At 40.5% G+C, this 23,508-nt stretch overlaps 2 protein-coding genes across 3 annotated transcripts in view; both read right to left on the reverse strand.

The window, feature by feature from the left end:
- Positions 1 to 36: 36 nt before the first annotated feature.
- SELENOO (selenoprotein O) lies at positions 37 to 13,196 on the reverse strand. Its single transcript, XM_079994214.1, has 9 exons — positions 12,605 to 13,196; positions 9,831 to 10,034; positions 8,727 to 8,907; positions 8,237 to 8,367; positions 7,250 to 7,530; positions 6,669 to 6,819; positions 2,789 to 2,974; positions 2,210 to 2,366; positions 37 to 1,923 (listed from the first exon to the last, which is right to left on the reverse strand). The coding sequence occupies exons 1-9, from the start codon at positions 13,153 to 13,155 to the stop codon at positions 1,735 to 1,737; spliced, it is 2,031 nt and encodes a 676-aa protein (XP_079850340.1). The 5' UTR covers positions 13,156 to 13,196; the 3' UTR covers positions 37 to 1,734.
- A 2,615-nt stretch (positions 13,197 to 15,811) lies between these two features.
- Positions 15,812 to 23,508, reverse strand: part of TRABD (TraB domain containing) — a 38,907-nt gene continuing 31,210 nt past the window's right edge. Inside the window, exons 9-10 of one of the 2 annotated variants that reach the window (XM_079994368.1) lie at positions 21,399 to 21,510; positions 15,812 to 18,921 (exon numbers count right to left, since the gene is read on the reverse strand). In XM_079994368.1, the coding sequence (XP_079850494.1) occupies positions 18,744 to 18,921; positions 21,399 to 21,510 (290 nt within the window). In that variant the 3' untranslated portion in view covers positions 15,812 to 18,743. Of the gene's footprint in view, positions 18,922 to 21,383; positions 21,511 to 23,508 lie in introns of both variants that reach the window. The other variant, XM_079994369.1, reaches the window with a different exon arrangement.

Consider the following 23,508-nt stretch of genomic DNA (forward strand, 5'->3'; position numbering starts at 1 on the left):
ATTTCTTAATTAGTCTAAAAATAACACAGTACAAACTTTTAATATAAGCATGGTCAAAATAATTTATTTTCAATGAACACAGCTCAGGATACTAGATTTCAGATTTTTGCTATTTGCTGAATGAGTAAATGTCCACAACATCCTTCAAAAGGTATAGAGTGCAATACTTAAAAGTATCATAAAAACATTCACGTGGCGTGTTTTTATTGCTAAAACTGCATAAAAAGTAAGTAATTTTGATTGTGGGCAACAGGTATTCCATTCACAAGAGCTGACCTGAGCACTGTTTTTTTAATTTAAAACTCTACATAAGACCCTCAGAAGCCACAATTAAGATCTGCTAACAGCAAGACCAATTAATAATAGCCCTATTCATTCATTTGTGTGTACAGAACTCTAAATTAAAAGCAAGAAAAGTTTAGCAGTTGTTTGCAAAAATTCCTGCGCCTGCCATTTGTCAATAACTCACACCAACGTATTACTATTTTCCAACTGCTAGTCTACGTTTACATTATAAGGCAGAAAGATCACAATATCTCGGAGGTGCGTTGACACTCCAGTACATTCCTACTGATTTTAAAGGGATACTGACTATAAAGAACAGTCCTTAGGACTACAGCCACAGCCATCAGGATGTATTGGAGCAACACCTCTTTTAACACATCTCTGAAGAACAGCCATGTTTTCATGCAGCTGTTTCGCTGAAGCTGAAATAAGCTAAAGTTAATATATAGCTCAATTGCCACAAAAGGCAAAAAGCGCGAGAACGGAAGACTTTCCATGAGGTAGCAAAGTTGTTTACATAGGAAATAAATAGGTTATCTGAGATGCAAGAGTGAAAGCATACGTCATTTGAAGGCATTGTTCAAATACAAAGCAATTTATACATTATACATTTTGGCAAAAATTAACCTGTTGACTCATGCTCTCTACTGTCAATGCTGAACACCTACAGGAGGCAGAGGGGAGTCATTTCCCCACTATTCCAACAATTGGTGCTGTCAGCATGGAGCCTCTTTTTGTGGGATTGCATTAACTATTCCTGATCCAGTAACTCAAACTGCACGCACAAACCCAGAATAGAGTCTTGAACCATATGCTTTAGTATGGTTATGACCCTAACTGAAATCAGGCCACTATATGTAAATCATTTACACTGAAAATAGTTTTCTTCTTCATTCCATTTTTTAAAATATACACCATCGTCTTTTCCCTACGACCCAAAAATAATTTCTCTAAAAACCTGATTTAAACACAAAGGTTCACAATAAATGAACTACGCAATTAAATGAAACATAGCTTAGAATAAGCAATGATGAGCTTAAACCCACTCCCCATTGAGAGATATCCCTGCATAATAATAAAAAATGTTACAAATACATTGCCAGGAAGTACTATTAGTTCATTTTCAGACAAAAATAATTCCAGCATCTGGATTGCTATTTTTGTCTTCACAAACACAGATTTCACTTGGATGTTGACAGATGAGGGCGGAAAAAATATAACTGCACTTTGCAATGAATAAAAGATAAAACTTTGGTCTGTCTTTCAACAGTGTGCGTGGACAGTTGTGATGGTCGCAAGTAGTAAAATGAATACGGCTCAAGTGAGACTGTGAAGACATCCGACCCATCTGTTTGAGACTTAATAGCACTTCTATACACCTTGCTGCACTCTCCACCCGGGAAGATCACTATCCCTTTGTGGAAAATACAAACAAGGCAGTTAGGAAGATCATGTAACACAGAGCTCTGAAGCCCAGAGTGGAGGTTTACTGCTATAGGGAACTCTTCTCCTGGGTGCTGAACTGCACTCAGCAGCGGCAGCCCCCACTTCTTCTACTTCAGGATCCTCAGTTGCCTCATTGTAGCATTCCAAGTCTTCTTCATATGGCTTTTCTAGGAGCCTCAAAACTTTCCTTACCTGGAAAAGGAGGAGTACAATTATTACCGCCAAACCTCAACTGTATTTTTATTATTTTTGTCCCCAGGGGAAGCCAAAGTTTGGGGATTCTATATCTCGTGAATACCTCTCAATATTTATTTTGCAACGTTTAGCCCAGGCACCCACAAACTCCAGATGTTTTTGGGACTACAACTCCCATCATCCCTGACCACTGGTCCTGTTAGCTAGGGATTATGGGAGTTGTAGTCCCAAAAACATCTGGAGGGCCGAGTTTGGGGATGCCTGATTTAGCAATACTGCTTACCTCCATGAAGTCTCCATTTTCTGCTGCTTCTATAGCATTTTGAGCAATATAATTTCTCAATATGTATTTTGGGTTATTTGAGTTCATAATTTTCACATGCTCAGTACTCCAGTTATCAGAATTGCCAAATTGCTCCATTTCTTTTTCTAGCCGAACTCTGAAAGGACACAGAAAGCTTCGCATAATGGGTGAGTTTTAAACAAACTAACAAACACACTGCTTCTGTCACAATCCTGAGACTCAGGAGCATACAACGAAGAATCATTTAAGAGGACAGGTCTAAAAAGGCACTCTGATATCCAGAGCACAATGCTGAGAGTTCATCCTGAAAACTTATTTGAGCATTGTATGCTACACAGCCAATACAAACAATTCATTTCAAGAAGACAATTTTAAAGATCTTATTTGGAATATATTCTGATAACAAATGCTGCAATATGAAAGCCTTAGGGTGCTTCCATGAAGTCATAGCCAAATCCTTTACAACAAACATTTATGCACATATGTATCAATAGCATATAGAAATATATAGAAATAGAAATATATTTCCATTTCACAGTACATAACCACTAGTCTCACCTGTAGTTCTGAAGCCAATCTTTCCAGTGTCCTTTATTTCTACTAACCAGTTCAGATGCTGTTAACTGCTGTAGCTTAGAAAATTGCTCTATGCGTTCCAGTTCTTTATTTATGTTAGATTTTGTCCCAATTAAGGCAAAAAGTTGTGGGTTAGACTGGGCTAACATCAGCATCATTGAAAGCTGTCTAGAAAAAAGGGAAGGGGGGGAATGGAAGACCATCAGAAATTAGTTACTGTAAGTAGTATGTCAGTTATGCTTAAAAACATACAATTCCTTAAATTATGAATCATAAGGGTACAGACAAAATATTTGACTTCTAAGGGGAATTTTGAAAAAAAAATTAGCAGACATGTTTTGTTATACATTTCAGCTGCGCAACTCTGCTGAATGCCAGGGTATAATTCTGTCTTTACAGCCTGAAATCGCTAAACATGCACAAGGGCAGCATGTTTCCACTAAAAATGAAACAGTAAAGCAGTCAACAAAGAGAACAATGCTGGAAATCAATTAAAAGCTAAGTAATAGAAAGAAATAGAAAATGTTTTTTAAAACGTGAACTCCCCCACATATTATCCTTTAACTTTCAGCTCAATGCTATTTTTGATGGCTAGCTTATATGGTTTTCACTGTAGTGCAAATTTAATAATAAGTGAGCTGCTTTCAAATACCAAGACTTATTGACAGCTTGGCTGGGTGAACTATGTATGACAATAACCCTGTGAAAGGTATTGGGTCAACACACCCAAGTCTTCAGGGATATTGATGCTTGTAAGGAACCAGGTGATACGTTGGGTATTAGTTCTGCAAAACAGGTGGTATTAGGCAAATGGTATGCCAGTGGTGTGAGGGAGAACAAGTACACATTCCAAAATACATTGACAGTAATGTTCTAGTTGTGGAACTTCATTTAACTTGATGATTAAAGACTAAAAGTTACACTATGTATTGCTGTATTGTCTGCTGTACTGAATTTGTATGTAGTCATTTTACTGCATTTTTAAATTTAAAAAAACAACACAGATTAAAGGCTAAAATAGTTGCATGTGGTGATGTGAACAGTTTAATCTCCTATCTAGCTAGTGATCCAGACCTAAAGGACAATATATTCTTTCATTATGGACAATATCTTTTTAATTTTTCTGTTATGGTGGGCATATATGAACAAGCACAAGGAGGGGCTTAACGTCTCGATTCTTTCCAAGCAATGTCACCCCTGTTTTCATCATATCACTTATGCATCATTTTTTATTACTTATTATTTTATCATATTAATTATGCATGCTGGAGAACCATACACCTGTGACATTTGCCAGGTACTGGATGAAATTAAAGAGGATTTCAGAAAGGGTAATTTTCTTGTCAAGAAGTCTCCTGGATCCTGACAGTCAAATATGGTCGAAATGCTGTTGGCAAAACAGCAAGTATCATTGGCATCACCACAACTAACTATGAGAAGGTGGGACCTACAGCAAAGAGTCTCCGATTTCACTCCAGCTACTCCACAGGACAAATGGAAACAAGCTTTTAGTCATGTTAGTTGTTCTGAACTCACTTCTGCGTACTAAGATTTTAAGACAACAACCATTAAATGTCTTTGTCAAAACAAGGCTTCGCAAAAAGAACGAACGATAGCATCGGGTTCTGTGACACAATGGCGAACAATGCCTTGACATTCAGATCATTGTCTGCAGTTAAAAGGACAGTAACATTCTTAACTGGGTAACAGGTGGAACTCAGTGATGCAACACACCATTGTCCTAGTAAAAATGAACAGAATTCAGGACACAAAGCCTAACACCAGACACACCAATTTGAAATGTTGATTGTCCCTTATTTCTACTTGGCACTAACACAACCTTAATTAATGGTGGACAGGCACCAATACAATGCAACTCAGAAGCAACAATGAAGCAGTAGCAACCTTTGGAGACTTGCTAGATGCATAAATATCAGACTGAACAACAACATGTGCAGAGTGCCACTGGAGTGCTTCATGGGAAGGCTGTTTCCAGCTACCCTACCCTTTGGCCTTGGAAGAAGGAGGAGAGCTGCTGAAAGAGAGCAACATCATGTGAGGGGGTTTCTAGGACTATGGTGAAACTGTGAAGCTCCCTTGTTATTTTTGCTACTGGATGCTGCTGTTATGTTGTTTATATAATCTTGTATTTTATATATATAGTACTGAAATGTGTTATTTTTGTATGTTATTATGTTTTCATTTTGTTATATTCTGATGAAATTGTTGCCATGTTTTGCTATGTTTTTATGAAATTGTATTTGCAGTGTTTGTTTGAAATGCATCCCTGTTTCTTTGTTGGAAGCTGCTTTGATCACCATTTTTGGGAGGGGGGATAGAAAAACGGTATAAGAAATATAATTAATGAAAAAAACAAAAAAATCTTCACTTTTCTGAAGAGCGGTGGAAAACATCTCTTTCATTACTGGCAAAATAGAAATACATTAAAAAATGCAGCTAATAAAGCAGGTTTTGTCAGACTGCAACTTTGTCTTAATTGTTTAGGAACTTGTGGCTTCTCTATGTTGAGTCAGCCTATTTGGAAAAAGAATTGGAGAAACTCATGGAAATGCATGAAGATGACAAAACCAGAATTGCCCTCCACTATGCAATCAGTAAATCACCATGCACTGTTGTAGGCATGTCCAAAGTCTGTCTCAGGGGCCTAATACATCCCGCTGGTCAATTTAATCTGGCCCCCGTGGCACTATATGTCCGGGGGGGGGGGGAATCCTTAAAAAAGCTCAACAATTTCAGCCGGTCCTCAAGCATATTCACTTCATCAAATCTGGCCCTCTTTGAAAAAAGTTTGGGCACCCCTGCACTATTGGAACTCCTCATAATACCAATGTCATGATATTGTTCATAGAAAACAGTGAAATACCTTGCCTGTATATGAATTAGGAAAGGCTTAAAGACTCCTACTGGTGTGAAGCTGGCTTGAGAAATCATGCATCAAACAATAGCATTTTATAACAAAGTACTGTATAGGATGCATGTGCAATTTGGATAATGTTGTATGAACACTGAAAACTCAGCCTAGAAACTTAGTGAGTGCACCATAATCGGGAGTGAACACATCTCATGGTACAAACAACATGGACTTCAGAGATTTTGTTTCAATAGATCTGTCTCCTAGCACAAACTTGCTACTGCTAAATTGTTTCATAGTAACAATATCACGAACAGCTTTGTTCAGGCAGATTGTGTGTACTGAACACTTTAAAACTATTGATAGGTTCCTATATTCTGTTTGTAAAGTAAGTTTAAAAAAATCTAATTATACATGGAATGTTTTGCATGCCACATAAACTTCCATATGTGCATATTACTAAAGCAACCATTATTTATGTTAGTACTTGACAGCAGGACCATGAGCAAAACCCATCATGAGAGCAGGGAAAGAGAAACCATTTCTCTTAAACTCTAAATGTAAAAAGTTGCCTGTGTCTGAAAACAGGAAACTGAACAATGAAATATGCAACAGATTGACAGGAACTACATGAGTGCTTGGTATTGTATTGCTGTATTTTATACTATTATTTAATGTTATGGAAATATTCATTAAAAAAGAAAACAGGAACATGACAAAAGCTAAATTAGTGGCCATTATAGATCCAAATATTGCAGCTACACATCAGTGCTATATTCCTAGATCTCAAATGTAATATAATAGGATGATACTCAACAAATACAATCAATTTCCAGCATTTAATTGGCTGTAGTCTGATTCTCAAAAGCATTCTTTCATCCTGTTGTTTTTTAGTTTTTAGAATGAAGTACACTATGGCATAGAACTAAACATATCCAAAACATATTAAAAACACACAGGAACTTTGCACAATATCACAGCTCAGTATACCTGGGGTCCATTTGAGGCTTGTATGCAACTTTCAGTTCTTCCAAGGATGCACACTGCTTTGAAATCTTATCTAAGAACTCTTCCAGGTTTAAAGGATCAGAATCTGCTGGGAAAGAGCTCAGCAAGCGGAAAGTATTTGTAAAATCTGCACCTACGAAACAGATTTAATGGGAACTTTATTTAGCTGTTTCTATAATTCAGTTCAAACTGTTTTATCATGTACAGTGGTACCTCGGGTTAAGTACTTAATTCGTTCCGGAGGTCCGTTCTTAACCTGAAACTGTTCTTAACCTGAAGCACCACTTTAGCTAAAGGGGCCTCTTGCTGCCACCGCGCCGCCAGAACACGATTTCTGTTCTTATCCTGAAGCAAAGTTCTTAACCTGAAGCACTATTTCTGGGTTACCGGAGTCTGTAACCTGAAGCATATGTAACCTGAAGCGTATGTAAACCAAGGTACCACTGTATTGGCATTGTCTTTAATTTCAGAGTATTAATGTAGATGATTTGAATTATTTTATGTGGAACATCACATGAATTATACTTTGTTATTTTAAATATTAATATACAATTCACACTAACCTGTGACCCGCATAGTTTCCAATAAATCAGAAACCAATTTATTATCATCATCCAACTGGAGCTGAATTAATCCTAGCTTTTTTCTCATTGTTTGCAAATAATGCCTCTCAAATTCTGCTTCATATTCTTCTTCCAGGATGGGTATACTGATTTCCAATGGAAGTTCTGGGACTAAGGCTTCAGCAAGCTTGCCTAGGTTCCACTTACAAATCTCTGGTTGCTTATTATAAGCATAGCGCCCTGTGTTATCAGATCCATTGCAAATATGTTCAGGATCGTATCTGCAAAACAGGAGTATTTGGTTTAATATTTAGTTTATATGAATAGTAATATTGCAGTAACTAGATAACGTACAAATACAATGCAGACTGTTTCCTCCTCCCCTTGTAGTTTCCCACAGCATTTCCAAAAGGGTTCCCCCTCAGCCCGCTAGAGCAGTTTTTTGGGGGGAAGAGAGGGGGTTGTGGGAAGCCTCAGGGGGACAGGCAATTGCTGAAAAGAGCCTCAATCCCCATTTTGCTGGTGGGAAGCTCTGCTAAATCAAACAGCCTTCTGTTGGTGCACACCAATTGGATACAACTCTACATCTTTAAGAATTATTGTGTATCACCATGTCAAACAAATACTTTGTTTCCCTCTTCCCTAGTTTAATCTTACTCAAGGTACTTAGTAAATAACTGAACAGGGATAAAGTACAAGGTAACCAATATAAACCTTCAACACCTATAGATCTAACAAGGTTGATCACACTGCTGCTGCATTATACAGCAAAATTATCCTGGATTAAGTCCATTAACACTAACAAGTATAAGTGAATACAAGGGTTTTGCCAGGTCACCTGAAAACATATTACCATACATTTACATTTCTTCCACAGTTCACTAGAAATAATTTTTCAAAAATGAAAGCAATAAAAAGAGATCCTGGTGCCATTTGATCCAGTCAATATAACAAATCTATGTTTTGAAGTTACTGAGATACACTGACCTGTCCATAAATCCAAAGGGTCCATAGTCAATTGTAAGTCCAACAATACTCATATTATCCGTATTGAGCACACCATGACAAAATCCAACACACTGCCATTCGGCAACCATCCTTGCTGTCCGCCTTGTTACCTTAAAAATACAATCTGATTTTCAGTCACTTTTCATCTATGAACTTTATGCTTGCATACACACTGCATATTAAGTAGAGTAATATTTAAAAAACAGGCAGTTGCAAATGTGTGTTGAACATTTCCCATCCATGTATGCCATCTCCACAGATCCTTAAGAGTTCCTATGGAGAATAAAAGACTAATAGTTGCCAACGCTGTGTGAATGAAAATTGTCTTGTCTATGTTAACAGGATGCCAATGAGTATAAAAGGGTGAAAAATCAGCCCACTGCAGTCCATATAATTTGGAAAAGATTAGCATTCCAAGGAGTGGAATGCAAACATATTTTTTATAAAAATAGTAAGAATTAATTATTACCTCCCGAAAGAAAGCAGCATTCCTCTGGACATTATTGTCTGGGTGCGCTTGTAGAATCTCTGGGTAGAAAGTGCTGATTACATAATCAAGCATTTGTATTCGAATATCATTTCTATCAACACTGGGGCCTTTACGTCCTGTATATTCATCAGTAGCTTTAAAAATTTCAAATGATCCAAACCTAAACAAAAGGATTGTCAATTATTGAGCTATATCACCAGGATATAAATATATTTCATTGAGGGTTCCCGCCCCCGTATAGTTTATTTATATATATTTAAAAATAAAAGTAAATAAATTGCTATTTAGCTCCATGTACTGCAACAACAGGAAATGCTATGGTATAGTTTTACTAGAGAAACAGCATATTTAATTAGTAAGCCCCAATTCCGAAAAATGCGCTTTATAAGTATTTTGAAACCTCATAGCTTTCTTGGCTATTAGAGACAAGTGACTGAATTGTGTTTCAAGGATGGAATTGCCATCGCAGGGGACTGGACTAGATGACCCTTGGGATCCCTTCCAATTTATTTCTATAATTCTGAGATATGGAGCTCACCTCTGCCCCAAACAAGCATTTGGAGAACGACTTCTTAATTTTTTACCCATACTACTAGGGCTGCAATTGCAACTCGGTATTGGGCGCCAAATCACTTGTTGATGGCCAATATTTTAGAGCCAAATATGAGTACAGTGGTGCCTCGCAAGACGAAATTAATCCGTTCCGCGAGTCTCTTCGTCTTGCGGTTTTTTCGTCTTGCGAAGCACGGCTATTAGCGGCTTAGCGGCTATTAACGGCTTAGCGGCTTTAAGAAAAAGGAAACAAACTCGCAAGAACTCGCAAGACTTTCGTCTTGCAAAGCAAGCCCATAGGGAAATTCGTCTTGTGGAACGACTCAAAAAACGGAAAACTCTTTCGTCTTGCGCGTTTTTCGTCTTGCGAGGCATTCGTCTTGCGAGGTACCACTGTAATTAATATCTACAATTTTAGTAGGCAAAAGTCACAGGTACCTGAAATGTCTATATTATAGACAGTTTATCTGTAACACATCGAAACTGTATATAATACCTGTTTTAATATAAAACCCAAAGCAGGATATTTACCTAATAAACGTGGGTGCTATTCTCAGGACAATTGTGCACCTTTCTTTTTTTGGATTTCCATCGTAAAAAATGTCCCGAATAACTTCTGAATCAGATGTTACACAAGTTCCAGCTCTGGTTGTAGGTATTCCTAGGTGAAACATTGCTTCGCTGCACAGGAATTCTCTTATGCTTGATCGCAGAACTTTACGACCATCTGCTTGTCTGAAATTAAATTAATAAGATACTAGAATAAGTTTTTTAAAAAAAATAATCTCTAAAATATTTTAAAAGCACAATTAACAGATGAGAATGGTCAAATTCACTCAGTATCAATAATTAGGCATTTAGACAGCATTTTATTTCAGAAGAAAGAAGTATACTTGCTCTGTAGTAAAAAACGAAGCAGGGATTAAGCTACTTCTGCTCACTTTATAGCTCAATTCTAGACATGTCTACTCAAAAGTCCCAATTACTTACTCTCAGTGAAGTGTGTTAGTGCAGGGTTTCCCAAACCTGGTCTCCAGCTGTTTTTGGACTGCAACTCCCATCATCCCTAACCAGTGGTCAGGGATGAAGGGAGTTGTAGTCCCAAAACAGTTGGAGGTCCAAGTTTGGGAAACCCTGCCTTAGTGTGTCTGCACATACCAAGTCATGTTATCATCTCAATACAGATGTTTTATGAGAGCTCAAGTAAGCCCACAGGGGATCACACCTAAAGCCAAAATCACATACTGTGTAGCCAAAACACATTGGGTACAATGGCTAGAGAGATTGCCAGTCTTTCCCAAAACCCGTCCCGCTTTTTTAAACAATTTTTTTTTGCAATGCGCATAAAGCTTAAGGTTACCAGATGTCCCCATTTCCCAGGGACAGTCTCTGGATTTACAAATCTGCCCCCATACAAAATCCATTGAAGTTGAAAAGTATCCGCGGATTCATTGAAAAACATCTGGTAACCTTAATAAAGCTGAATGTGCACAAGTTAAATGTGTGTATGCTGCAGACTAACTGTACTATATTTAGGGGAAACTTTTCACATGTTCTTCTGCAGGCCGCTAAATGATGCAGCACCAAAGTGGATATACATGAAGCAGCCTTTAGCAACTGGAGCGGGGGCATGAATTCTGCTCATACTTTGTTATTCATGGTATGTTATGCATCCTTGACAATAGCTAACTAATAGCGCAGTTAGTAGAGCATGAGAATCTTAATCTCAAGGTCACGCTGGGCAAAAGATTCCTGCATTGCAGGGGGTGGAATAGATGATCCTCGGGATCTCGTCCTACTCCTACAATTCTGTGATTTTAAGAAAGACGAGATATGGATCTAAACCTTGATTCAAGTTGTCAAGGAAGAGAGAAAACAAAAGGCTGCATGAGCCAGTGACATGGGCGTAGGCAGGATTTACGTTAAGAGCAGCAGGTAGCAAGCATTTATGCTAGGTGCCATCATCCCGTCTGGCTCTGTCTAGCAGATCTGGAATGAAACTTCTCGACAAGAAGTTCACTTTAAATTACTTTCTTTTGACCCCATGTGCTCAGAAAAACCTGTCGAAAACCTTTCTACAATTTTTACTTTTGAGTAGTATTATTTATTTATCATTTTATTTTAGCTGCATGAAATTCTGGAACCAACGCTGTAATCTCTCGCTTCCAGGAGTAGCCTGGACAATTCTGCATTAGAATATTTTTATTTATTTACTTGATTTAGGGGGTGGGCTGCCCTCACCTTCATGGACATTAACAGGCCCAACCCAATACACATTGACTCAAGCCAGACTAAACCAAACGGGTTTTGTTTTTATTTAAATCACACTGCCCAACACAAAGGCCTGCAGACTGTATGGTGCGCAATGGCCTTCTCAGGGTCACATTTAGGTTTGATGAGGCCCTAAGCTACTGAAGGTAGTGGGGCCCTTTATATGTCCAGCTGTCCATTGCCAACAACAAATTGTCACTGTTTTTGTGTGTTGAATACATGCTATAACCTAATAGGTATCTAAAGGGATGCGGGTGGCGCTGTGGGTTAAACCACAGACCCGCGACGGGGTGAGCTCCTGTTGTGCGGTCCCTGCTCCTGCCAACCTAGCAGTTCGAAAGCACATCAAAGTGCAAGTACATAAATAGGTACCACTCTGGTGGGAAGGTAAACGGAGTTTCCGTGCGCTGCTCTGGTTTGCCAAAAACGGCTTAGTCATGTTGGCCACATGACCCGGAAGCTGTACGCCGGCTCCCTTGGCCAATAAAGAGAGATGAGCGCCGCAACCCCAGAGTCGGTCACGACTGGACCTAATGGTCAGGAGTCCCTCTTTACCTTTACCAGGTATCTAAAGCCATTTGCACATAACAAAATATGTATTTTATCAAAGTAATGGTTGAACTGAAATACAATTTTGAAGAAGTATATTAATAGTGAAATACTTTTAAATTTTTTGGGGCCCCCCCAAGAGAGTGGGGCCCTCAGCTATAGCTTGTTTAGCGTACAGTGGTACCTCGGGTTAAGTACTTAATTCGTTCCAGAGGTCCGTTCTTAACCTGAAGCACCACTTTAGCTAATGGGGCCTCCTGCTGCCGCTGGAGCACAATTTCTGTTCTCATCCTGAAGCAAAGTTCTTAACCTGAAGCACTATTTCTGGGTTAGCGGAGTCTGTAACGTGAAGCATATGTAACCTGAAGCGTATGTAACCTGAGGTAGGTAAATCCGGCCCTTCCTGCATTAAGAGAAGGGAGCCGGTCCCTGCCACTCCCCTCTCCCGAAAACAGCGCGTGTGTCGCTGGGCCTTCGCGGTTTACCGGGAGAAAGGGGTGAGGCCGGCTCCTTTGAGCTGGATCTCCCAGCGCTCGCCGCGCAGGTTCAGCACCTCGCCCAGGTAGAGGGCCGCGCCGTCGCCCAGCTGCCCGGCGAAGCTGCCGAACTGGTGGCCGCAGTAGCAGTGGGCGGCGGGCTCCGCGCCGGGAGGCAGCCGGTTCCCGCTGAAGTAGAGCGCCGCCTCGGCTTCCTCGTCGGCCGCGCGAGGCTCCCTCAGGCCCAGCAGCTCCAGCGCCGGCGCGGACGCGGCTACCAGGCGAGGGCCGCGCACCGGGGTAGGCCGCACCCGCGAGAAACAGGCGCCCGACACGGGCCGCGGCCCGTTCTCCTCGCTCGGGTCCAGAGGCAGGGCCCGCAGCGCCCGGTTGTCGAAGCGAAGCGCCCCCAGCCACAGACCAGCCTCGGCGGCCGGGCCTGAGGGAGGAGAAGAAGCAGCAGCAGCCGCGGCCTCCATGCTGCCGAAAGGGCGTGAAACAGGCACCGGCAACAAACGGCTGAGGCGCCGACTGTTACTACGCAGCAGTGCCGTTGCCATTCGCTTTTCTCCGGCCTTTTCGGCCACCGTCGGTCCCGCCCATAACCGCCTTGCGAGTCCCGCCCATAACCGCCCACCCTCTCTCTCTAGCCTATCCCAGCTCGCCCCTGGGCGCGAGCCTCCTTATTTTCACCCAATCAGGGAGGGGGCTCCAAGGAACTGGCCAATGGGACGAGGGGGAGAGATATTAACCGCCTTCGCCTCCGCTTGGGAGTGACGCCGTTGCGCAGGCGCAGCTGCAGCTGCCTCGGCAACGTGGGAACCGTTATTTGAACAGAAAGGGTGCGGGGGGAGGGGGGATCACTCTGCTAAAATCGATACATAATATCGTGTGGCCTATGATAGGTCCCTGTATATTTTAATTTCATAGAATTGGGAGGGACACCCAGGGTCATCTGGTCCAAACCCGCTGCAATGCAGAAATCTCAGCTGAAGCATTTATCAATTTATTTAAATTTCTATACCACTTTATATTTTTAAGAAAAGCCTCAAAGCGGTTTGCAGCATATTAAATCAATAAAACAATATGAAGAAAGTCAAATGTAGAGTATACAGTCAAAGCAACAGTCAAATATAGAGTATACAGTCAAAGCAACATAACAGAAAACTAAAATATTATCTTAAAAGATTTCAAAATAAAACATTACAAAGGAGGTCAGCTACAGACATCTATGACAGATGGCTGTCCAACTTCTGCTTAAAAACCTCCGAGGAATGAGGGTCCACAACCTCTCATTCCACTGTCGAAAGTTCTTCCTGATGTTTAGTCTGAATCTCCTTTCTTGTAACTTGAAGCCATTGGTTTGAGTCCTCCACTCCAGAGCAGGAGAAAACAAGCTTGTTCCCTCCTCCATGAGACAGCCCTTGAGATATTTGAAGATGGCTATCATATCTTCTCTTTTCCAGGCTAAACATACCCAGCTCCTTCAACTGTCCTTCATAAGGCTTGGTTTCCAGACCCTCAATCACCTTTGCTGCCCTCCTCTGCACACGTTCCGGCAGCTTAAATGTGGAAGAGTGCAGTTTATGATTTTCAGCCTTGGCCCCCCACACCAATAAAAAACACGGCACAGAATACACATCTTTAAGTAGAATTGCCTTTTCATACCTTTTGTTTTAATGCTTAAAAACCACCCATACAGCTAATGCTGCAGTTGGGCTCTCACTTACTTTGTAGTAAACCCCTTTGAACTGAATGGGATTTACTTCTATTTCACATGAGGTAGGATAGGACCCGAATTAAAATAGGAAATCTTAACTAGATTTGGTGATACTTTGGTAGATTAGGAGGACACCAGCCTGGTCATAGCTACAGTAAGACCCTCCATTTTTATAAAACCAGGATTTGGGTTGGCCAGCTGTCATGTCATGAATGATGGAGGGAATGTCTGCAGAAGCCCATGTTTACTCAAGTGAATCTCACACCAATTTCAACACAAGGACAGACTTCAAATATGCAAATATATATTTGTTTACAGTACTGTAGTTGCCTGAAATCAGTGTAAGTCTTGCCTCCCAAAAGTTATGAACCTAAACCAGGCATAGGCAAACTTGGCCCTCCAGATGTTTTGGGACTACAACTCCCATCATCCCTAATCACGGGTCCTGTTAGCTAGGAATGATGGGAGTTGTAGTCCCAAAACATCTGGAGGGCCAAGTTTGCCTATGCCTGGCCTAAACCCAACCTGTATAAAGGAAGATGGGCAGCTGTGTCAATAACTGGATTTATCTAAACAAAACCAGTTCCCACATTTACTTGGGAACAATGTTGACAAGCTTGTAAAACTTCAGGTGCAATGCAGAAGAACATTTTCAATTTTTTGCCTGGGATGCCATACTGGTTAAGGCTAATCCTAAGAAACTGAAGGGTTTGTTTTCCTCTAGTCTGATAGCATTAACCTAGGAGTTGGTTACCCATTATCTACAAAGGCTGTCACTGGTGTCTCTGGGCAGGTGTCCCAGACTCCAAATTTTCATTTTTTAAAATCACCTTCCTAGCCTTCCTAGAAAGAGAATTACGGTGCAAAGTCCAAGATCCTTCTGTGCAATTTCTGTGAAATGAGTATGGTGTGGCCACTTCGTACATAATGAATGCCCCCTTCTGCTATTGGACAGCAACAGCATCTCGGTGTCTGTAAAATCAATATTGTGATCTTCAGCAGCAGCACATCACTGACTTCTCATGGTAAAGTGTAAGGTTGCAGCAGGCAGGTGCCTCTCTAACTTTTGTTATACCACACCCCACAGCGCAGCTATTTTGTGATGGGCACGCTCAGCACTCTCAAAATTCAAAATGTGCCCACTAGCCCAAAAAAGTTGGCAACCCCTGCATTACACTATAGCTATGTTTGAAATAGGCTTATAGAATATGCTGTATCACCACAGTAAAAACAAGGGACTTGATAATTCACTTTTTATTACGTTGGTTTTGCATTTTTCAGGAAGTAAAAAAAAAATTCTATGAATCATCTTTATTCAGTATCCATGGGGCATATTTAAATCAGGCAATTTCAGTTAGGTCAAGCACTAAGAGGCATTCAATATATATCAAATACTGGTAGCCCCATTCAACTGCATTGTGCAGAAGTCTTTGGGACATGGAATAGCATATTCTCTTACCATACACTCTTGAAAGAACACACACACACACACTGAATTGGTAAATATGAAATGCTAGCTGTTGGATAGACCTTTTATTCTATTTCTCTCTTTTTGGCATATGGAAATACATAGAATACAGCATGCCTCAAGTCCATCATTTAACATTAGTCCATTCAAGCTTAAGGCTGACTCTTGCCATTCATCTTGTTTTTTGTAACTTTTGTGAAATTTACCTGAGTATGAATACTTTAAAGTAAACATAATACAGTTAACTTACAAAATGGGACTGGAGGAACACAATAAAGAGAGCCAACATATTTGGTAAGATGTAAAAGGTAATTTAATAGCTCATTCAGCTGATTATCTAACATTCCCAAGAGGTATGATAACAAACAAACAAAAATATCATTGGAAACCTTTTAAAAGGTAAAGGAGAAACCATCAAAATAAAAATAATCATTTCAATTGTTGAAAAGTTGCTTATAACATGGTACTTTCCAGCTCACTCCTTTTTCTTCCAAACAGTTGTCAGGAAATCAGTATAAGTGGCAAAGACCAATGACACAAACCTTTCTCTCTTGCATCTTGTGTTGAGCTGTACCTGTAAAAATCAACCTGTGCACCTTTCTCCCATCATTTAACAAATTTCCATTTTCTTCTGTACTGTATAAGGTATTCAAGAGGTTTGCCTATGGAGGGTATGTGGAAGAGTATCCCAACTCAAACCAATTAATTGTATCAATATACTTAACTGTTGCGGTTCCAGAGCAAATTGTCTCAAGTGCTATTAACAGGCAAGCGCCACCATTTTAATTTTTTTGCAAGATATAATTGCAATACATGATGCAAAAACAAAAAAAGCAGCATCAAATTTCATTTAGGGATATTTGTTTTCATTGATGTTGGGGAATACAATCTGTTAGGCCCTGTAAATCTATCACTTGAATTTAGTTAATTTAGTTAAAACTTTGGAATCCATCATAAAGTCCCATCAAAAGATGTAGAATTCCCCACCAGCATCATATCATCAGCAAAAATACCAAAGAAGAAGAAGACTATAGCCTCCTTTTGGTGAGAACCAAGAACTAAACCCAGGAACAATCATTACCCAGCTAATTGTGCATATTTCCTGTTTATCGCCCCTTCCCCGCAACTGGACCTAAGTGCACTTATCTGTGCTGCATTATGTCCAGTTAATGGAAACTTGCAAAAGAGCATTTTGAAAGACAGGCTGTAACGGTATTAATCTGGAAACGTTTGCTTTGCTAAATATGCAGTCAGGTTGTGGACTATGTCAGCGTTTAGTTTCTGCTCCTCAATTGCCACCTTCTCTAAAGAAGAGGGAGCAGGGAAGACTAAAGTCAGAAATTGTCTTTACTCCAGCCGATGGACAATTGCATAAAAGGCAAAAAGCTTTCCACGGGATAGATTAACAACCACATTTTTACGATTAATATTCTGTTGAGATGGCAACAAGCAATATGCACTCCAAGGCAATCTTAAGGGCATATAAATGTCTACAAAATGTACATGACAAAATGTTTCTTTAAAAAAATGTGTATGTTAAAAAAGTAGAATTATTGAAAGGGACGCATAAAAGCTACACAAACAAAACCTAGGCAGTTTCAAAAAATACTGATTGAAATCTGTTAAAACAACATTCCACTGATTTTTTCTTTTAAATCAGCATTTTATTACATTCCACTGGAATTGTGATAAATAGCTTACATGGCATCCGAGGGAGGGTAAATACGACATACACAACAGTTCCAGATTTGTTTTCCCCCAAAAGGAGAAGTGAAACGTCATTAGTGGGAGGGATAAGAGTCTCAATAATTTTGCAGTACTGAAATTTATCCTGACAAGGATTTGGTTTACTAATTATCAGTGACATTAATCTAACCTAGGAGGAACTGTGTGCCCTGTAAACAAAGGAAGTTACCCAACAACAACTTAAGGAGAGAGAGAAAAGCAGACATATTGCAATGTTTCATTTGAGACAGAGAAAACCTTGGGAAAGCCCCCAAACGACAAAGCACGATCTTGCTTGTCCTTCCCCAACTTTCCCCAGATGATTCTGAATTTAAAGACATCTGGAGGGCGTCAGGTTGGGCTAACCAAACATAAGGAGTCTTGAATGGAACTTGTGAGCTTTCCATTAATAAAAGAGTTGGGGTTTTAAAGTGATCCATTTTGGCGGGATACAATGCTGAAGGCAACTTTTTCTTTTTAAAAAAGTAAGGCTTGTAAAAGATATGTAGAGGTTTCATCGATAGCAGCCAGCACGTTTCTGGTATTTCAAAAGCTTTTTTTAGCAGTTTGTCTTCTTTTAAAAAAAGCCACTAAGTATAAAAGTTTTCCAGTAAGAAGAGGTCCTTCTAAGTCATCTTATAGGTGCTTGGCACCAGGAAGGATAGCCTGGTATTTATTTACCTGTACTGAACGCACACATACTTAATGGGCCACTGTGCTTTCTAATAGGAACACAACTAGCCTATGGTTTGTTCTGTTCCTCTGGGGGAGAAAACAGATCATGGGACACAATGCACCAGCAAGTTCTCCTGTGCCAGCTTCAGTTAAATCAACAGCTGCATCTTTGTACAGTCTCTTTCGTTTCAAAGGTGCTTGCATAACGGAAGTTTCCAGTGAATTGTGTCCAAGGATACTAGATTCTATGTTGTTGATCCATTATATCACCATCTTTATAAATGCACTATATACACATAATAGTATGATATATATGTGTACATACTTTAGGTACCCTATACTGGCATGTCATTTTATGCTGCCCATTTCACCAGGTTTGTGGGCAAATGCTTAGGTCGCAGCTGGTGTGGCGTTTAGTACTGATCCATGGTTATGCTCCAGCTCAGCATCAAATGAGACCTCTGGACAGAATTTGGTTAAATTTGACAAGTCACTCCTTTCCAACCTAGTTTTACGTATGTTAGATCTTGCCCCAGCTACTTGCAGAATCTTCTTCCAATTCAGTGCTGAGGCTTGACATCTGCCAGTTTCTGAAGATAGTTCTGTGCAACGGGCATGGAGAGAATAAACCGAACTGTCCTTTGTCCCATCCTATAGCAGCCGTAGCCCACTAGTCCAAATACTGTGGCCTTTATAGCAAACTTGAGGATTTTACTTGAGGTTGATGGAGGCGGCACACTGGAAAAAGGAGAAGGGGGGGAGGAGAGACTTACCATTTCACTTATGTTCAAATACTTAATACTTAACACTACTTGCCTATAACACTAAAGTGTCTGCCGTTACCTTTATTACTTGGGTGGGAATCCAGTATGCATCATGCAGCAATATGTGTGTTTTGTTTAATTGTGCCAATGTAATAGCTAATGAGCTTACACACACACACACAAAAAAAACCCACCACCACCAGAATAGGGCCATTTTGCCCTATTCTGGCCACTTATCTTTTGGGTAACAGCATACACAATACAGTTCAAGCATTATCAATTGCTTTAAATGAAAATAATCTTTCATGGATCAGGCCATGAGCTAACAGTCCACATCAGCAGAATTTGTTACATACATCTTATGATTTATTTATACTATTATACTATTATGGATTTGATTTTTGAAATTCTTTTCATTTTACAATGAGTCTTGCAATATATAAAAACGATTCCGTAAAATTAATTGATACATACATTTTGGAGAGGAAATCACAGGTGGATTTTTCTTGCACCGCTACCTTCATCTAAATGAGCATTTATTGGCTACATTCACATGCCATGTCAAAACTGTATTTAGCATGATGAGAATGAGTTGCAGATAACTTCAGGCTCTGCATTCCACCCCATCATTCTTAAGTGTGGCAGCTGACGCGGGTGGGAGGTTTGAAAGCTTTCAGTTCTGCTTTCCACTAACTACAGTTTAGCTTTCCATTCAAACTCTTAATTCCCAACTTATTAATATGAGCAAGAGTATGCTATTGCATTTATATTCAGATTGCAAGCTTCCTAGAGGCACCTGGTTTAAAATTTATTTTAAATTTAAATTTAAGTAGTTGGCCACAGTGAAAGGCAGGATGCTGGGCCAGGCAAGTGTTTTGGCTGATCTTATTATTATCTTATTATGCTCTTATAATATAATCCATGACTTGAAGTTGGTTTGTTAACATTAGCATGGCTAATGTTAAGCTACAGTTTAGTGGTTCCAATAATATGACAAGCTGCATTTAAGGAAAAACGGAAGTGGAACCCTTTATTTGACGCCAAAATGGCCTTGTTCACATGTATCGTATTTTTCGCTCTATAGGACGCACTTTTCCCCCTCCAAAAATTAAGGGGAAATGTGTGTGCGTCCTATGGAGCGAATGCAGGCTCCTTGTCTTCAGCGATAGCAATGTGAAGCTTCCAAAGCTCAGAAGGAGCGCTCCCTCCGCGCTCCGGAGGCTTCGCGTTGCTTTCGTTGAAGCCTGGAAAGTGAGAGGGGTCAGTGCGAACCGACCCCTCTCGCTCTCCAGGCTTCAGGGATAGCCGCCTGAAGCCTTCGGAGTGCAGCACAAGTTCCCGCTGTGCTCCGGAGGCTTCAGGTTCCTTTCGCTGAAGCCAGGAGAGTCTTGCGGGAGGTCCTGCTGCGCTCCGGAGGCTTCGGGTTCCTTTTGCTGAAGCCGGGAGAGCAAGACCCTCCTGGCTTCAGCAGAGAGGGAGAGCTGCGCAGCACCCCTTCAGCCAAGCGGGAGGAGAAATGGAAGGGGCTCCATTTCGCCTGCGGCTTCGCTGAAGGGGTGCTGCGCAGAGAGGGGGAGATTTTTTTTCTTGTTCTCCCCCTCTAAAACAAGGTGCGTCCTATGGCCGGGTGCATCCTATAGAGCGAAAAATACGGTAATTCCAAGCCAAATGATGGTTAAGTATGAATGGGCAAGCAGGCTGGTGCATAGAGTAAAAACTTCTCTGCTTTGCTCCTGTCGTGCTACTGGTAGCTAAACCGTGGTTTGGCTTATGGTTACATATGAACTGAGTCTTATTGTTCATCTCCCCCAAATGTACCACAAGCGACAAGTCAAGATGTAATCTTGGTTACAGCTTGCGGTTTGTTTGGCTTGTTCTCATCACTCTCAATGGTGACTCAGCATAATGTCTGAATGTCACCATTATATCTACTTGTGGTAGTTTCCAGGTTTATAATTTTGTAATAGGAACATCTATTTTTATAATGCACCTTTAATCATTGAAATATTCACCCCAGACACCCTTTCTTTTTTTGAAAAAACCGGGTGCTCTCTTTTCCCGTTTTATTTGTAGAGAGCATCAAATCTCAACCTTCAACATACTTCAGATCACAGGAAACAATCTGTATCTCAGGCCTCGGTACTGCACAGATAAAACAATAACCCAAAATGCATAGCCACTTAATCTTTGTTTTCAGTCATTTGTTCCATAGGGAAAATTGCACAACAAGCTTTCTCCCAAATACTCATTTCTCAGGAGATACTTCCTGCCTAACCAAGGACATTCTAGCATTTTAGCATCTCTGGGAGTTCATCCTGTTTCACCTTTAGTGTCATTAATAGTCTGCCACTATACCTATTCACTGCCTTTTATTTACCTCCTGCCCCCAGGCTAACTGCAGAAATCATAACATATAAGGAAAATGACCAAACCTACCAGAGAGAGAATTACCTCATTATTTCCTGGATGTTCAAGTCTGTATTCCAGTTCTTTTCGATCCCAGGCACGTGACCCATTCCAACCACCCCAACTACAATGGATGGGACGTATCTTCTGGGTTCAGCTGAGACAGCAGAAGAAACATAAACAAAAAGTTCATGTTCAATGTGTTTATTATATTTACTACCACTATTTTTCGGATTCTCTTCAGCCACAGCTCTCAAACAGAAACAAAGGGATACAGTGGTATCTCAGAAGTCAAATGGAATACGTTCCAGAAGTCCGTTTGACTTCCAAAATGTTCAGAAACCAAGACATGGCTTCCGATTGGCTGCAGGAAGCTCCTGCATCCAATCGGAAGCCGCGTCAGACGTTCAGGTTCCAAAGAACGTTCGCAAACTGGAACACTCACTTCTGGGTTTGCGGCGTTCGGGAGCCAAAGCGTTTGACTCGCAAGGCGTTCGGGATCCAAGGTACAGTGAACTACAAACCAAACCACAGCAGGCTGTTAAAGCCTGTGAAAAACATAACCTAAACATTTACAGAGGATAAGCAACTTGAGAGAGTGCTTGAATGTATTATTGCTACACACTGAATAAAATAAAATAACTCAACATATTCCTACAAATCCAGAATGGTTAAAAATGAAACCTGCCAGGTGACTTGCTATTCAAGAAGTTACTTCAGGAATTAAGAGAGAGAAAACCCCAGTTTATTGAATGCCTACGTTAGTTTTTTAAAAACAAAAAAACCAGGAAGCTGCCTTATACAGAGTCAGACCATTGGTCCATCCAGCATTTTTGTCTACACCAGGGATGGGGAACATCTTGCCCTCCAGATGCTATTGGATTCCAGCTTCTATCAGTCCCAGCTGGCACTCCCAATTGCTACAGGGAATGGGAGTTGTGGTCCAACAATATCTGGCAGGCCACAGAATTCCCATCCTGGCCTATACCAACAGAGACTTCCCTGAAAAGGATAATTCCCAGCCCTAACTGGAGGTGCTGAGAATTAACCTCAAGAGGCTCTGTATGCATAGAACACACTCTGCTCTTCCACATTATAATATTGCTTTAGGATAAGTTGCGAGGTTCCCTGAGAGTTCAATGGAATCATTTGAAAATAAAAAAACCTGTTGTTCATATAACTAGGGGTTATTTCTTCATCTCCCTCGCTTGCAAGGTAAAAACAACTATCTAATCAACAAGTGATTGGTTTGATTATCTGCACCCATGTGCCATCTTCCTATTAGTTTAATGCAAGCATGGCCAAACTTGGCCCTCCAGATGTTTTGGGACTACAATTCCCATCATCCCTGACCACTGGTCCTGTTAGCTAGGGATCATGGGAGTTGTAGTCCCAAAACATCTGAAGGGCCAAGTTTGGCCATGCCTGCTTTAATGCATTGGTCAGCTGGTAAGTCAGAACCCACTTCTGACTGACAAGTCCCACAGTAGCCCTATCATAATACAAACACATGGTACAAAATTCAGAAGTGGGTCCTAATACGCCATGTTTGGGCTAAAATATGGTCTTGGATCTGAAAAAAGCTGAATACTAATTTGGCCAGTTCTTCTAACAGGAACATTATCTAAAAACGTATGACCCCTTTATGAAAGGTACATAGAATTCCTAAATGGATAGTGTCACCTCTCTCATTTCAATAATCCTGCAAATCAGAATACTTTTAATTCCCATTTTGCAGGTAGGCTGCAATATTGGGCCAATTCACATGTCTTGCTATGTTGGCAACGTCACTTAAATTATGAAGACAGGGAAAAGTCTTGGCAGAGGAAACTGAACAAAACCGTGTATAATTTGAGGGGAAAGGAACAGGGAGCTTTTGTTTTAGTTCAAGCCTTGAACATAGCAGGGAAATGAAGCATACAGAGGAAAATTCCCTCAAATCTTCACAGCCAATTACAGTGGTACCTCTGGTTACGTACTTAATTCGTTCCGGAGGTCTGTTCTTAACCTGAAACTGTTCTTAACCTGAAGCACCACTTTAGTTAATGGGGCCTCCTGCTGCTGCTGCACCGCTGGAGCCCGATTTCTGTTCTCATCCTGAAGCAAAGTTCTTAACCTGAGGTACTATTTCTGGGTTAGCGGAGTCTGTAACCTG

Source organism: Podarcis cretensis, assembly GCF_951804945.1.
Source record: "Podarcis cretensis genome assembly, chromosome: 10".
NCBI lineage: Eukaryota > Metazoa > Chordata > Lepidosauria > Squamata > Lacertidae > Podarcis > Podarcis cretensis.

Coding starts and splice junctions, on each gene's coding strand:
- SELENOO (XM_079994214.1), bottom strand. CDS start 13,155: ATGGCAACGGCACTGCTGCGTAGTAACAGTCGGCGCCTCAGCCGTTTG. Junction 8,908..9,830: donor ATAGCACCCACGTTTATTAG/GTAAATATCCTG, acceptor CCTTTTGTTTAG/GTTTGGATCATTTGAAATTT. Junction 8,368..8,726: donor ATGCTGCTTTCTTTCGGGAG/GTAATAATTAAT, acceptor TGTATTTTTAAG/GTAACAAGGCGGACAGCAAG.